Source organism: Oryza brachyantha, chromosome 10, assembly GCF_000231095.2.
Source record: "Oryza brachyantha chromosome 10, ObraRS2, whole genome shotgun sequence".
NCBI classification, from domain to species: Eukaryota; Viridiplantae; Streptophyta; class Magnoliopsida; order Poales; family Poaceae; genus Oryza; species Oryza brachyantha.
In genome coordinates, this window is record NC_023172.2 from 2,917,983 (window position 1) to 2,933,853 (window position 15,871).

Consider the following 15,871-nt stretch of genomic DNA (forward strand, 5'->3'; position numbering starts at 1 on the left):
GTTACTGTATATGTATTACTACAGAAATCTACGTATGTTACATGCAATATGGAAAATTTTGGCAGAGTTTCTCCTACAGATATGGACATCCAGGATAGGCAATTAGTGAAAAAAATATACAAGGATGTACGATAAAAAGAATCACAATGTTACCACTGTTACTGTATAGAGTTTTTCTTGAAAATATGGACATCTACGACAGACAATTAGCAAACACTCATATATATATAGCAGTGGAGCAGTTTATGAAACAAAAAAATCACAATGTTATCACAAGCTGCCACCAAACACAGTTATAAACACATGAAACTAAACTTTCAATGCCCCCACATTTTGGCACAAAATACATGCCATTCACAAAAAGGACGCTGCTGCAACCACTTAGGTATATATGTTTGGTTTTTACATAACGAGGATACTAATTGGGGGCCTTTGCATTTACATAACTAGGATACTCTCTTCATCATCAGCTTGTTTTGGCTTTTCTTTTCTTTGGCCAGTTTGTTTTTGATTACGTCGGCGCCCTGGTGTTGTCGTCGTACTTTGTGTTTGCGTGATCGAAAGAAACCTCCAGGTCATGTTCACCATATCTAACCACGACCTTGGTTACTTTCAGTTGCTTCCCTTACTTTATAACTGACCTTACTGCAATGCATCAAAAAACAATAGTTTACGTATGAACCATATTCATTAACATCAAAAAAAACTTATCCCTACAAAATGAGTTACTGCATATTTAGAGTATTGTTACTACACACTCAAAGCTATGTTACTGCATATACAGGGTTGCGGTGGTGCACATTGAAAAACAAAATTGAATTTGTAAACTGTTCATTGATATTGAAGGAAAATTTAAATGTGTTTTTGCAAATTTATAAATGTGTTACTGCATATTCAGATTTGTGTTACTTCATGTACACGGTAATATTACTATATATTAATTGCATGTTTTCTACATATTAAGGGCAGTATTACTGTAAATTCTAATTCACACACATAAAAATGGTCATCACACACCCGTCATAAATTCAGACGCAACAAAACATTCCATATTTCATTTCCACAACCAAACAACATAAATGATCACACACTTTTATCGATTAAATAACATGAAGTACTCCTCCGAATAAACATGACATACTCCACATTTCATTTTTGATCCAATAAACATGAAGTAATCACATTTCATTTTTATATGAGGAAGTATCACTAAATCAAAAAATGCCTCTCCACATCACCGTTCACTGCAATCCGAAACAAAAATAATCACAACCAAAAATCACTTTAAGTTGAAGATATGAAAACATGAGTTTGAAAAAAAGGAGGCGAAGAGAAAGGGGACAAAAAATTACCATCCAAGGTTGGGTGCCTCCACCTCCTGCCCACCATAGATGGCCGACCTCCCCCGACGCCGGGTGCCTTCCCCTAGGATTTTCCCCGTCTGCGTCGGCCCCCTGCAGCCCTGACGCCGGCAGTCCCCTGCAGCCCCGCCGTCGGCAGACTGCGACGACTGCCCTGCCTTTTTAGCCCACGTGAGCGCGGCCTGCATCGACGTCAGGCGCCCATGATAGAATCTGCCCCCGACGCCAGTTGCCCGTCCCTCTGCCCGTTGCATGCCGCCCGTAGCTGCCGCCGGAATCCGCGTGACGCTGACGAAAATCGCCCAACCCTAACCCTACCGCATGAGCACGGGCGCACGACTTGCGGTTTTTTCTGATTTTGGGTTTTTTTCCTAGCATATTATCTTTCTTGATTTTTTGTTAGTGGGCCGGTGAGAGCGCAAGCCGCGCAAGCGGGTGGGAGGGGAGGTCGCGCGCACACAGGCGAGGGGAGGGAGGGCGCAAAATAAGTTATTCTGCACTTTAGACGTGAAAGGAGTAGTTGCACCTGATAGTAGGATAGAGACTTTATACATATATATATATATATATATATATAAAAGAGGAACAGAACATATATGAAGCAGTAAATTGATGTACTGGACAGAGCTAAATGACTATTAGATAGAACAGATGAAAAGGCAAAGAGTTTTCTTGCATCACCTGGAGGGTTTATACATCCCAACTACTATGAGACGAAAAAGATTTAAATCGGCCAGATTTGAACAAGAAATGGAACTGTCCATAGTATCTAGGTCTTTTATCTTCTTGGATGGTTTTTTTTTACCGAAAAACAGTTGGAGATGCCTTTACGGTATATTAATTTTTGAATTATAACAGGCTTATTTACAAGCAGCATAGTGACATAATGTCAATCCATGGTTGAAGAAAATATCGATACACATCTCTAAGTCTAATTAAATGTAGGCTTAGTTATTTCTTAACTAACACCTTCCAGGAGGATAAAGATGGCTGGACATTGTTGAAGATTAAATTATTTCGCTGCAACCAAATGTTACCATGCTGTCACCAAGAAAACTTACAGAAAACATGTTGAGCCAATGATATTCTTCTGATTCTGTGTTATCTGATAAAATTCCAAAACTTTTTTGTTAGCTTTCTTAATTTTGGAGTAAGACAAATACTATGTAAACTGAATGGTTGACTGCATGTCTCATACAGAGGCTAGCTAGAATAAATATATTCCTTTTGTTGAAATGGACAATTAGAATATGGGAGTTCTAACTTTAGAGAGCATTTTTCTCATCCTTGAGGAGGTACCATGAGGTACCACTATTTTCTATGTAAAATTTGGTACCATCTAGTATCTATGGTACTAAGAGATACTAAATTTTACATAGAAAACAATAGTAACTTATGCTACCTCCTTAAGGATAGGAAAAATGCTTGACTTTAGAAGTTTTACATGACTTATTATGCCCTATTATAGCCACACTAAGGTCTACTTATAGCACTAACAAATTGGGGGAGGGGTTATATGTTTGATTACGTACAAGATTTCGCAGGACATTTTTAGGGTACAACCGAGAAGTTACCTAGGTATAAGCTTAGTTGAGCCAAACTAATAATGGGCCACCCCCTGTTCTCTAATTGTGATGAATCACCACTTGCCAAACGCCCTTGTAGCCACAAGCGTTCCCCCACAGAGGCGCACTCACTTGCCATGAGTCGGTGTCTCCTCTGATGGAAGGTAGTCTCTGATCGAAGCCCTGGTCAGGCAAAGACCTTCTGGTCCGAACACTTATTAGGGCCGTGTTAGTTGGTGGCTTATTTAACCGGTACGGAAGACGTTACACCAGATTAACATATAATTAATTAATTAATTATTAATAATAAAAAACTTGTAAAATGGATTAATATGGTTTTTAAATCAACATTACTATGTAATTTTTTAAAAAAAATTAAACTGTTTAGCAGTTTGGGAAGCATGCGGGCGAAAATCGAGAGAATATGTGCTACTTAGCTAGGCAAACGAACGTGGCCTAGGTCGCTTTCGTAGCCCAGATTACCTGAGACCTTTACCAGGCCGGTACTCAGCCTCCTTGATTCCTAAATATGAAAAATTCCAAATTTGTTATCACTGTTTTAAAATATAAGTATTTTAGTATTTTGATTTTTTACCAAAATATAAGCATGTTAGCACTATTTATAGTACTGGTTATCCCATCAATCATTTATAGTTTATTTTTTCCATTTTATCCCCAATTACTCTTCCACCACCATTTATTCCTCATTTATGGAGAGAGACTTTACTTTCTCTTTGAATCCAACAGGAAATCGTGAAGACCAAGGCCTAGCAGCATAAATTTATCTATTAATTAGAGTTAGTTTAGTATTTTCCTTTATCTCTAAGGGAGCTAGAGTCCGATCGGGACTTGCTTGTTTTATTTTATCTATTAGAGACCGTGTCGTGTCAGAGATAGAGTTTGTTATTTCCTTTTATCTATTAGAAGTCGTGTGCTGTATCCGATATGGACTTGTGTCCACCCGAGGGTATAAATATGTATGCCTAGGGTCATTGCAAATTATCTACTTCCCAATTAATAGATCAATTACTCTTGCCGCATCGCCACCCTCCTAACCGAGGTTTTAACTATGGCGGAACTTGGCACCTGATGCGGGGCTGCATCGCTTCGATCTCCGGCGGAGGGGTAAGTCCTACGTTCCGCTGGCCAAGGTAATCGTATCGGCTAGATTAGAATTGTCTTGGTTCATTCCAATCTTCTAACTAATGTAGTTGTGCGATTACTAGTTACCGTATCAGTTTCAGTTTGGGTTACTTCTGTATCTTGAGTTGATCTGGTCGACCACTTTGGATGGTCTATGTTAGTTTGATATCTGCTATTTGACATATTCAATCTAATATTGTCTCAGTTCAGTCCGATCTAGTAGATTGCATTTATCAGACAGTTTATCAGATCAATGTATTATGTTCATTGTTTTATTGGAGTACCAGTTGATAAGTTATTAGTCATTGGCTCACTGGCTTGATAGCAATATAGATCTGTTTAGTATCTATCCTGATATTGCTAGGAGTAATCTTGAATTGTCTCGGTTAGGTCCAATCTTTTATGATTATTCTTAGCAATTTGGGCTAGATATTTTATAGATCTTGGTCGTTTGTCAGTCGTTTATAGCCGATGATCTTTGCCGATCTACATGCTTATCATATTTACATCAATAAAGTAGCCAATTGCCTTACTATATTATTTTTATACCAATCAACTTGATTTATGTAGATCGCATTTATTTATGTTGCATCGGCTCGCGAGAATTACATACAAATTGGTTTTGGCAAATCATAGCACAGTGCTCATTGTTTATTTAATTATTCCAAGTAATTCATCGGTTTATTTTTTAGCCTTATCGATCTTCATGTTTCATATAATTATATTGTGCTTGATTACATACTGTCTTAGTTAAGTCCGATATATGTATATCTGGTTCGATCTGGTTATATGGGCTCGTTCGATTGACTAATATTAATAAGTAACTTGGCAGATTACGTTGGTCTAATATTTAATTCAAGTCTATTTCTATCAAGTTTCTAGCCAATCTAAGCTTTTAATAGCCGATCGTTCATCCTATCGGCTAAACGCTGCTACACCAATATCCGATCTGCTGGATTTTTTGTTACCTATCGACTCGATAGCTGATCCGCTTATTTTATTCTTCATCTGGACCGCGCAATCTAAGAATTTAGGTCGTGCACTGGAGCTGTCTGAGATTGACTCCTAGGCCTTCGTGTGACACGTCGGATCATATTTTCGACGTCAACGGAAGTTTGTTAGGTGTTGGCACAATTGGCAGAAAAAGAATTGTTCCTGATCAAGATTCTTATGCGCAGGCTCATTTCGTCATGCTTCAACACATGGCTGAAGTGACCCCATACTTCGAGGAGCATCTAGAGAAGGTCCGACAAGAGAATATGGGTCGATCAGATACGTGGATCAATAGAACATAGTACTCGCTTCAACGAATGGTTCAAGAATCGTATCGATCACACGGTCGACCGATGGTCCAAGTGAGCTACTGCAAAGGTTGGCAAGGGGCCCATGTTGGGATGGGGGGACAGGGGACCCTCAAGACAACGACGTGCAATACCCCTTGATACACATGGTGTAATGAATCAACCAAACAAGAGTAGGGTATTACCTTACATTGAGGGCCAGAACCTATATTATTTTTTGTCTTCTATGTACCATCATAGTTTTGGTCTCGTATGCCAACCCCCCATATAAAACATGAACATTAGTAGAGTATAATATTTAGGAAAGGAATGTCGATCGGTTGTTTGTAACCATATCAGACTATACTGGATCCCAAGGGTATTAATGCATCCACCCAAAGGTCTGCTAAACAACAATAGTTCAAGTCATGTAACTTTTAGTGCATCACCATAATAGTAGTTTCTTCGACCGAGTCAGGCTCTTGAGCTAGGCTGCATTGACTCGATATCCAACGCCTGAGTGAGTTCTCATCACCCGATAATCGTACCGGCCTCAGTCAGTACATTCTTACTTCAATCCATTATTCTAATCAAACTTGTATAATTGCCAGTTGACCTATTGGCTCAATTTAAGTGACTTTTGTATCTTATATTGATTTGATTTATCCATCATTTTGTGCAGGTATTATCATCTTGACTTTTTTTATTATCATCAATCTCGTTATGTCTCATTTAAGTTTGATCTTTTAGATTGTGTTAACTAAATAGTTTTTTGTTAAGTTCATAAGTTTATCTAATTATTTCATTGGAGTTTTAGCCAATGACTTAACTTATTATTACCTAGAAAATATCAACATCAATTTACTAGATTGATAATTCACATTCTATTATTGCTTCATTTATTCTTATTGATTGTAATCTTATACTGTCTCAGTTAAGTGTGATCTACCAAGATTTTTTTTAATAAGTTGAACTGAGTAATTTAGTAGGGACTTTTTTTCTTATTGTTGGTTTACCATAGGTGATGGTATGTGCTTCTTTTATTTAATTATTAAACCTAAGCTAAAGTTATGGCTGATTGCATTGTAGTCGAGAACTCACGTCAATCGGCTAGCCACATTGATGTCCATTGGCCGATTGTCTTAGTTGATATAATTGAATTCATATTTCTTGTCAATTGCATGATCAAATTAATTGGCATGTCTTGAATCTTGAAGCTAAGGACTTGCACTAGAGTTAAGTAGATATCTCAGACCTCCATGTGTTCGTGCAAATTTTCCATCAACAAGAACACAATGGCATGTAGGTTGAAATTTTGTCATCTGTATGCATCCCAAACTTGTATTCCATAGAGAATATATAGGTCATAAACTATGAGTCCCAAATATACGTCACTATCATTACCAAGATGCTTTTGATTAGCATTACTTTGATAAGATTTGTGTTTTTTGTACACAACCATGCAGGAATGTTATAGTTGCAAAGAATAATTGACCATGTACCGTAATGACTATTCACATCAACAAGAGGGTTGATGTCATCTATGCTCAATACAAACATAATATTTCTCGAGCCGGCAGCAAGTTCAAGAAAGATTCTATCAATGCTTCCTTTACTAGACTGAATCTGCAGTTCTGTATGGCAGCAAACTAGTTCAACTTCCTCTAGGTTCGTAAATAGTCTCTTCAAATAAAAAAATGGCAAGTACCGCACAACCTTTGCAAGCTCTATCTTCTTTGTATTAATGCTATTGTTCCTCCTCTGCCGGTATCTTAGATGCCTTACAAACTAGATATGCATGTAAGTGTTCATGCTCACTGTCATATAGTATGAAATTCTTTGGACATGTATGCATTCTTCATGCTGCAAGTAATAGTGGACAAAACACTTTTTTCCTTGTTTGTTGATTTGGGAAACACGGTGTCAACTAGAAGCATGTCAACTAGTAACCGTAAAAAGTTCTGCGGGACTCTTTATCATACCATCCATTGCTTGCCTTCAACTTCATAGGCTTGAGCATGAATGATAATCCTGTATACTTTGTCCTACTTATTGATATTTTTTTCATATTCTCTCTCACTATATATAGTCTCTTCTACATCACGTAGTATCTAGGAAAGCTTACTATCTATGTTCAATTTACCATCTTTGGCAAAACATGAATATATGTCATCATCAAGCTCTTGGCTACTCTCTCCTCCTTCCTTTTCTATGACCAACTCCTCTACATGTTCTTCTTCACAATGTTTGACCAAAATGCATAGTTTCGCATGAAATGACCATGACTTCATTTTTTTTGTTTGGATATGATCGTGGCTCTATTATACATTCATCAACTAAAGGTGCACACTTTATATGTGAGAATTACTTGTTATATGTTTCAACAAGTAATGATACATCATGGGTTTATATATCGTCATATGCATAAGTGCTAGCATGGAAGTAACAAAGGGGAGTGAGTGCAAAAAATACATGGATGACTAATCATGTTGATTGGGGACCAAGTCATACATTCCTCTTGTCTTCTTCCATGACACCATTTCACTATGGGGCCATACAAAGTATGATATTAAGTTTTCCATGTTTCAAATTCGGATTTGGGCCTACTGAGAGCATCAACTTCAAATAGACTTAGCCACTGATCCAAAAGGAATTTTGGAGCCCATGAGTACTTTTTCAAAAGATTTCAGAGTTTACTTTCCGATGCTTTTGGACCCACGTCAAAAGTCGTTCTAAGCTATTTGTAATCACCAAAAGAGGCCACTTATCTCATCTAGTGTGAATGTGTTTTTAGCTATGGACCATGTAATTGTGTTGTGGGCTAGCTAAGCCCATGGGATGTACACCCCTAGGGCTAATCCTAGGATGTCTCTAGTCTTATATATTCAATAGTCGTCATCGTTTATGTCAGGTTTTGCTTAAATTGTTTTGTCACGTGTAGTTTTGCTACCTATTCTATTTGTGAAACCCCAACACTTGAGATTCATATATATTTACAATATATTAAAATTGGTCTTCTACTCTCTTCCTTGTGTTCTTGATTCAGTGTGGGAGATAGCCTTCTTGGCAAGATCAACCGTGTTTTAGCACATTTGATATCCAACAGAGCGGTGGTGCAGTAATTATGGGAGGTTTGATTGTTATGGTTGGAGCCTTTGGATCATCAACCTCGAGTCTCCATAATTGACCTATTTCTTACCTTTAGAAGATCGGGACCCTAGTACTAATCAGCATAGTTACTCATAATAAAACCCCTTTAAATCAAATTAGGTTCTATTTGCACTCCATCAGAGAACGTTCTCTCATTTCTAGAGTCGTTACCTGGACAATGCATGTAACTTGTCCTCCTCAGCGACATGTAAAAAAAATGGATGCCATGTTAACATATCTTTGGTTGTATAATTTCCATACAACCATCTCAGCTCCATCTGACTAACAAATACTCCCTCCTTCCCTAAGTATTTGACGTCGTTGACTTTTTATACACGTTTGACCATTCGTCTTATTCAATTTTTTTTAAAATATGTAAAGTTATATATGTGCATAAAAGTATACTTAACAATAAATAAAATGATATAAAAATAATTAGTAATTATGTAATTTTTTTTAATAAGACGAATGATCAAACATGCATTAAAAAGTCAACGGCGTTAAACATTTAGGGACGGAGGTAGTATCATTTATACATGTGAATACATTGGTATATAAGGAAATGTAATCAGTGTACATGCACTATTAGGCTTAACTAGTGCACAGCATTAGTCCATCAATACACTATTTTTTTTCTCCTACATTACTTATCTGTGACACTGTTATATTCATCGTAATTAACTCTTTAAAACAAGATCACATGTGATTATACTTTTATAAAGGACTTTAAATTACTTTTAGATTTCATTAGATTACTTCTTACAAATATAAAAATAAATTTAATAAAACCTAAAAGTAATTTACAAACATTATAAATGTAACTTAAAATTAAATAAAAATAACCTGTCACCACATTAAATGTAATTCTAATGTGAGGGTTAAAAACATGAGTCTTGTACAAATTAATTTCATCAACAATTACAAAAGAACCAATAAAGTAAAATTCACAACATTACAACTATCTAAGATGTAATCTAATCAAATATAAAATTAATTTACATCTGTGATAAAAGTAATTTACATATATGATAAAATTAATTTGCAAATATAATGAAAGTAATTTGCAACAAACATTTTTAAATTACTGGTATAACATATGTAAATTACTTTACATTTGATTAAATTACTTCTTAGATATTTATAAAAGAAACTAAATAACACATAAAAATAATTTATTCAAATTGTAACGGTAACTGAAAGCAAAATGAAAGTAAATTGTCGCTTCATTAAGACCAAATCTACTATGGGGGTAAAACATGTGAGTCTATCTAAAATTATATTTAATAAACACATATTATAAAACTAACTCATGAAGTAAATCATTCACAACATTATAAATGTCTAAGATGTAATTAATCAAATGGAAAAGTAATTTACATATGAGATAAAACTAATTTACATATGTAATAAAAGTAATTTACAACACAAATACATCTATTTTAGTTAAAACTAGTCATATGTCTGTGCTTCGCAATGAAACTATATTTTTATGATAAATAAAAGATAAAAGATTATATTTATAAAGATACAGGTAGGTTGCAGTGGCAGGCATCTGTTGCTTGTGCCACCGGTCCTTGACGCGGTGACACCTCTTCTGGCCATGGCAACCCCGATGACAATAACAAGTAGGAGTAAGACGAGGTAGCCCAGTAAGGCTCGAGCGGGGTGAAGGAGATGTAGGCGACCATAAGGAAGAAGTAGTTGGCGGCACTGCGGAAACTGCTCGACCAACGACTTGGGCACACAAAACTCTCCGATGTGCACTTGATAGTCGAGATCGCATTTTCCCGTGTACGCGCCTGTGTCGCCAACCCTACCGTTGTTGTCGTCGACGAAGGGCGAGGAGCACCCCGAGCCAGCCATTGTAGCACACCAGACTGTTAACACCAAAATTTGATAAATTTCCGTATTGGATTCGGATAAGGAAAGGTGCAATCACGATAGAAAATCTTATCCACAAGAAGTTGAATTCGAGAAGGAATCGTGAAGACCCAGGGCTTGGCGGTGCAAATTCATCTATTAATTAGAGTTATTTAGGATTTTTATTTTATCTCTAAGGGAGTTATAGTCCAATCGAGACTTGTGTGTTAGAGATAAAATCTAAGTAGGAATTTGTTATTTCTTTTTATCTACTAGGAGTTGTATGTCGTGTCTAACACGGCCTAGCCTCAAGCCGAGGGTATAAATATGTATGCCCAGGGTCATTATTTTTTATCTACACATTAATAGATCAATTACTCGAGGCGCATGGCCACCCTCCTAATCGAGGTTTCAACTCCGGCGGAACTTGGCACCTGTCGTGGGGCTGCATCGTCTCGATCTCCGACAGAGGGGTAAGTCCTACATTCCGCCGGGCCACGGTAATCGTTCGGCTAGATTAGAACTGTCTCGGTTCGGTCCGATCTTCTAATCTTGTTGCGCGATTGCTAGTTATCGTATCAGTTTTAACTTAGATCATTTTCATGTTCTAAGTTGATCTGGTCGACCACTTTGGACAATCTATGTTAGTTTGATATTCGCTATTTGACATATTCAATCTAGTACTGTCTTGGTTAGGTCCGATCTAGTAGATTGCGTTTGTCAGATGGTTTATATCAGATCGATGTATTTTGTTCATTGTTTTATCGGAGTACCAGCCGATAAGTTACCAGTCATTGGCTCATTGGCTTGATTGTAATCTAGATCTGTTTAGTATCTATCCTGACATTGCTAGATTTAATCTTGAACTGTCTCGGTTGGGTTCGATCTTCTATGATTATTCTTAACAATCCGGGCTAGGTATTTTATAGATCTTGGTTGTTTGTCCGCCGTCTATAGCCGATGATTTTTGCCGATCTACATGCTTATCATATTTACATCAATAGAGTAGTCGATTGATTTACTGCATTATTTCTATACCAATTAGCTTGATTTAGTTAGATCGGCAGTTATTTATGTTGCATCGGCTTGTGAGAATTACATGCAAGTTCAGTTTAGCCGATCGTAACACATAATTCATCGATTTATCTATTAGCCTTATCGATCTTCATGTTTCCTATAATCATATCGTGTTTGACTGCATACTGTCTTGGTTAAGTCCAATCTCTGTACGTCTAGTTTGATTTGGTTATAGGAGCTTGTCCGATCGACTAGGATTAATAAGTAACTTGGCAGATTAGGTTGGTCTAATATTTGATTCAAGTATATCTCTATCGAGTTTCTAACCGATCCAAGCTTTTTATAGCCGATTGCTCTGCCTATCGGCTAACTGTCGCAGCACCAACGTCTGATCGGCTGAATTAATAATTACCTATCGGCTCGATAGCTGATCGACTTGTTTTACTGTTTATCTTGTTAGTTGCAGGATCAAACTGGCTGGCACGCCCGCGCACCTTTTCTAATATTTAGGTCCTGCACTGGAGCTGTCTAAGATTGACTCCCAGACCTTCATGTGTGACACGTCAACGTTCACATTTTGACGTCAATACAGACATGTAAATCTCGAGGCACACGTATTGTCATTTTGTTTTCCTTTTCTCTTTTTTTCCTTTTCTTTCTTTTATCCTTCATTTTCTTCTTTTTTTCCATTTCTTTCCTCGTGTGCAAGCCGTTCTACCCCATGCAAATTTTTGACCGGAGGATCAAAAGCTGTATTGAATGTGAATTTTTTATCAAGTTCAGACGAAACATCTGTTTTGTTTTTTATAAAAAAGTGTACGATGTAATCATTATGCTACTGCAATCCTAGATTTATCGCTAATTGTATTTTTACTTGGACTTTACAAAAGTAAAAGGTAAATTGTGTTCCTATTTTTACTTGGGCTTAGATGTTGTGTGTTTCAAGAAACCATGAATACTTCAACACATAATGGATATTAGTTTTGTGAGTACATGAAAGAGCTAGCACAAAAGCTTATGCATGCATGTAATTTTTTATGTCATTATCTTAACGATATAATTTAAGGTTTTGTTAACTTACCTCACTAAGTATTAAAAATTAAAAAATCATTTTTATTGTACCGTAAAAAATCTATGGAAAAGAAAAAATGTAATTTCTCGTATTCAGTATGAAACCTTCTTAGCAATTTTTTCTTAGATTAGGTTCTCTTATGAAATAAAAGTGAACAAAAAATTTCAAACTTCTACTTAAAATTACATATAGGAAAAATAGTTTCCATTGATAAACTCTACAAATGAACGAAACGAAATGTTTTTATTCATAAATATTATATATAAATAAAATATTTCTAGTCACAAAATTTAAACACAAATAAAATAGAATTATTTTGCTTGTCAACTTTGTACAATAATCAAAGAAAATTAAATCTATTCTAATCGTGCTTCATGCTTCACGAGAGAATTGAACTCATAACCTTCTACCTTTAGAGAGAAAAGAGGACCTTAACAATATGCTGAGAGAAGAGGACCTTAACAATATGCTATGAAGCTAATTGATCGTTTAGTTGAACGTTAATTTAATTAACCTTTATTTGATCCACAGGTGCACAGATCGCACGTGCAGAGGGGAGGGGTGCTGTGCGACTTGGGGAGAAGAGGGGTGAACGGACAGTAAAGAAATGTAATCATGTAAGATATTGTTATAAAAGTTTAATTGTAATAAACATAATGGTGTAACTGAATCGTGAATTGGATAAGTAATTTAAGAGAAAATTTATTTGAATCCTGGGTGTTAGAAAATTTAGGCGGTAGTTAGTTAAGGCTAATTAGTTCATACGCACGGTGTATCCCCTGCTTTATGTGTTGATTCAAAAATTATCCTTATTTCGAAAGTAACAATAGTATATAAAAGACTTTTGTGGAGTTATACTTTTAAATAAGGGACAACTGTGCTTTAATTCTATTTGAAGGCTAGCTACCGATTTTCCTCATTTTCTTAACTTTGCTTATTTAATCTTGCTTTTTTTTATTTAAAAAATGATGTTATCGTCTGATCATATTCTGTGAATCCAAATTAACATTGTCAAAATGTTGTGAGTATTCTTTTAAATATTCATAAATACTATTTGATAAGAAAAGGTTAAAGTCATTAAGACAAAACGATGTGAGATGTAAGAACAACGGATCATTGAGATTATATTATTTATGTGAAAAACTATTTTTCGGTTAACCAAACTGGTCCTAGCGGATTTCAGTCAAAAGAAATATAGTTACCGGAGGTATTTAGCGTTCTAAATTACCTTTATCTTTCTATTGTACATTTGAACTACGATTGTACCATTATGGAGTAAGGTAGTAATGTCTTTATTTTAAAATATAAGAATTTCTAGCATTTTAACATTGACTTAAAAATATAACTGTTTTTAGCACTATTCGTATTAACGTTGATGTCATGAATGAATTCTTTCTTTCGATTTTACGCCCAACTAATGTCTCATCTCATCTATTTGTCATTATTCTTTTGAGTGAACTATTTCTCATTATTATAGAACTACTCTAGTCTTTTTTTTTCTTAATCTTAATCTTTATTAAACAATAAAAAATAATTATATTTTACAATAAGAGGTAGTATATCAGTTGCCCAATGTATAATGAAAAAAAATTAAAAGAAAAAAAAGGCAAACGGAGATGGAGTATCTGGAAAAGCTAATATGTTCCCGTGTTGATGGTCAGCACTCAGCACTGGCAGCAGCCCAGCAGGTCCCATCCTCCTTTCCCCCCGAACCAGCAAAGCAACCCAATCTTGTAACATCAGCATCTCACGAAATCGAGCCTCCCCTCCGATCCATTCCCCTCCCAGCTTCGACGCCATGTCTGAGTAAGTGATTTCATCTCCCCTCTTTCCTCTCGTTCCACCATGTCGATCTGCTGCAGAAACCACACAGCCAGAAATCTGCATTGTTCGATTCGATAAAGCACTCCATTTCTTGAAAGATGAGAGAAAAAAAAAATGCACCAAGAACTCGATTCAGAGCTGATCCAATGTTGTTTTTGCCGTCCAGATTCGAGGAGCACAGCAACGGTGGCGGCGGCGGGGGGCACCTCCACGGGTACGAGTGGAAGCTGCCGGCGACGCTGTCGGCGAACACGACGAGCGTGCACGTGACGGCGCTGGACGGGGTGGTGAACGTGAACTCGCTCTTCACGGTGGCCGTCTTCGTGGGGCTCTCCCTGGCCACCCCCGGCGAGCTCCGCAGCCTCGCCGGCGACCCGTCCTGCGACGCCGGGCCGGGGGTGGCGCGGTCGCTGCTGGTGCTGGAGGTGGTGGCCTTCTCCTCCTTCCTCTTCTCCAGCCTCGTCGCGCAGGGGCTCAAGCTGGCGCTCAACCTCATCAACTCCAAGGACCCCCACGACACGCTCCACGCCCACATCGACGCCCGCCTGCTCCGCCTCGGCATGCTCGCCTCCGCCGTCGGCTCCGTCGTCGGGTGCGTCTTCCTCGTCGTGTCCATGGTAATGGTCGTCCAGATCCGCCTCGGCACGCTCGGCTGCGCCACCAACCGCGCCGCCGCCAAGGCCGCCGCCGGCCTCGTCGGCCTCGTCTCCACCGCGCTCGCCGTCTACGTCGGCACCGTTTTCTACACCTTCACCCACTGATGAACTAACCCCGGTGAGTTCCATGGATCTTTTCTTGGCATTGCATCTGTACAATCTGCATCGCTAGCTGCTGTGTATCTGAGTGAGTATTTATGTCCTTGGAAATGTTGCTGGGATGAGGAAATCAAAGACCTTGATGATGATATATAGTGTTTTTTTGGCTTTAATCTGTAATATTGTTAGTGAATTTCATCGTTTTGAATTCCTTGGCCTTGAACTGGATTTTGTTGTTCAAGAAAAAGGAACTGGATAATAGTAATACAACTATGTTGCAAGATGAGCTAGTTTCTTGAGATGAATCTGCAGTAGCGTTAACGATTTTCATTAGCTCATCCTGATTTTCATGAAATTGAACTTTATTCAGCGGCGTTCTTCAAGAAACAAGATACCTGAAGAATTCTAGTGCCTGATTATTCACCAAATCATTGAATTGCACCATGTTTTGAAAATTACGTTTTCTTAAAGAACATTTCTCTAAAGGATGAATTAAATCACTTTTTAAATTATTCAATTTATCATTATAGTCAAATAGAGGATCCACAGCAATAATCACACTGAATAATCTTTAATATGGAGCAAAATGTTGGATTGTAAAGACGATAAGTTCTTTAATATGGATTACCACGGGCGTATGCTTATCCTTATTCATATGGCTTATTAACAAATTATGGTAACACTTTTATACGAATGCCCGTAGCGATTTAAGAACAATGCTGTAAAATAAATTATTATAAACATGCCATAAAATTATTTCGAAAACTAAGTTTTATAATTCAAATTTTAACTTATGATAATAAGGATAAGCAAAATGATAAAGACCGACATGATCGCCACCCTC

General features: G+C 37.2%; 1 protein-coding gene across 1 annotated transcript; it reads left to right on the forward strand.

Annotated features, from left to right (window-relative positions):
* Nucleotides 1–14,099: 14,099 nt before the first annotated feature.
* Nucleotides 14,100–15,396, forward strand: LOC102722898. The gene is made up of 2 exons (XM_006662161.3): nucleotides 14,100–14,254; nucleotides 14,439–15,396. The coding sequence occupies exons 1-2, from the start codon at nucleotides 14,247–14,249 to the stop codon at nucleotides 15,031–15,033; spliced, it is 603 nt and encodes a 200-aa protein (XP_006662224.2). The 5' UTR covers nucleotides 14,100–14,246; the 3' UTR covers nucleotides 15,034–15,396.
* The last annotated feature ends 475 nt before the right edge of the window (nucleotides 15,397–15,871 follow it).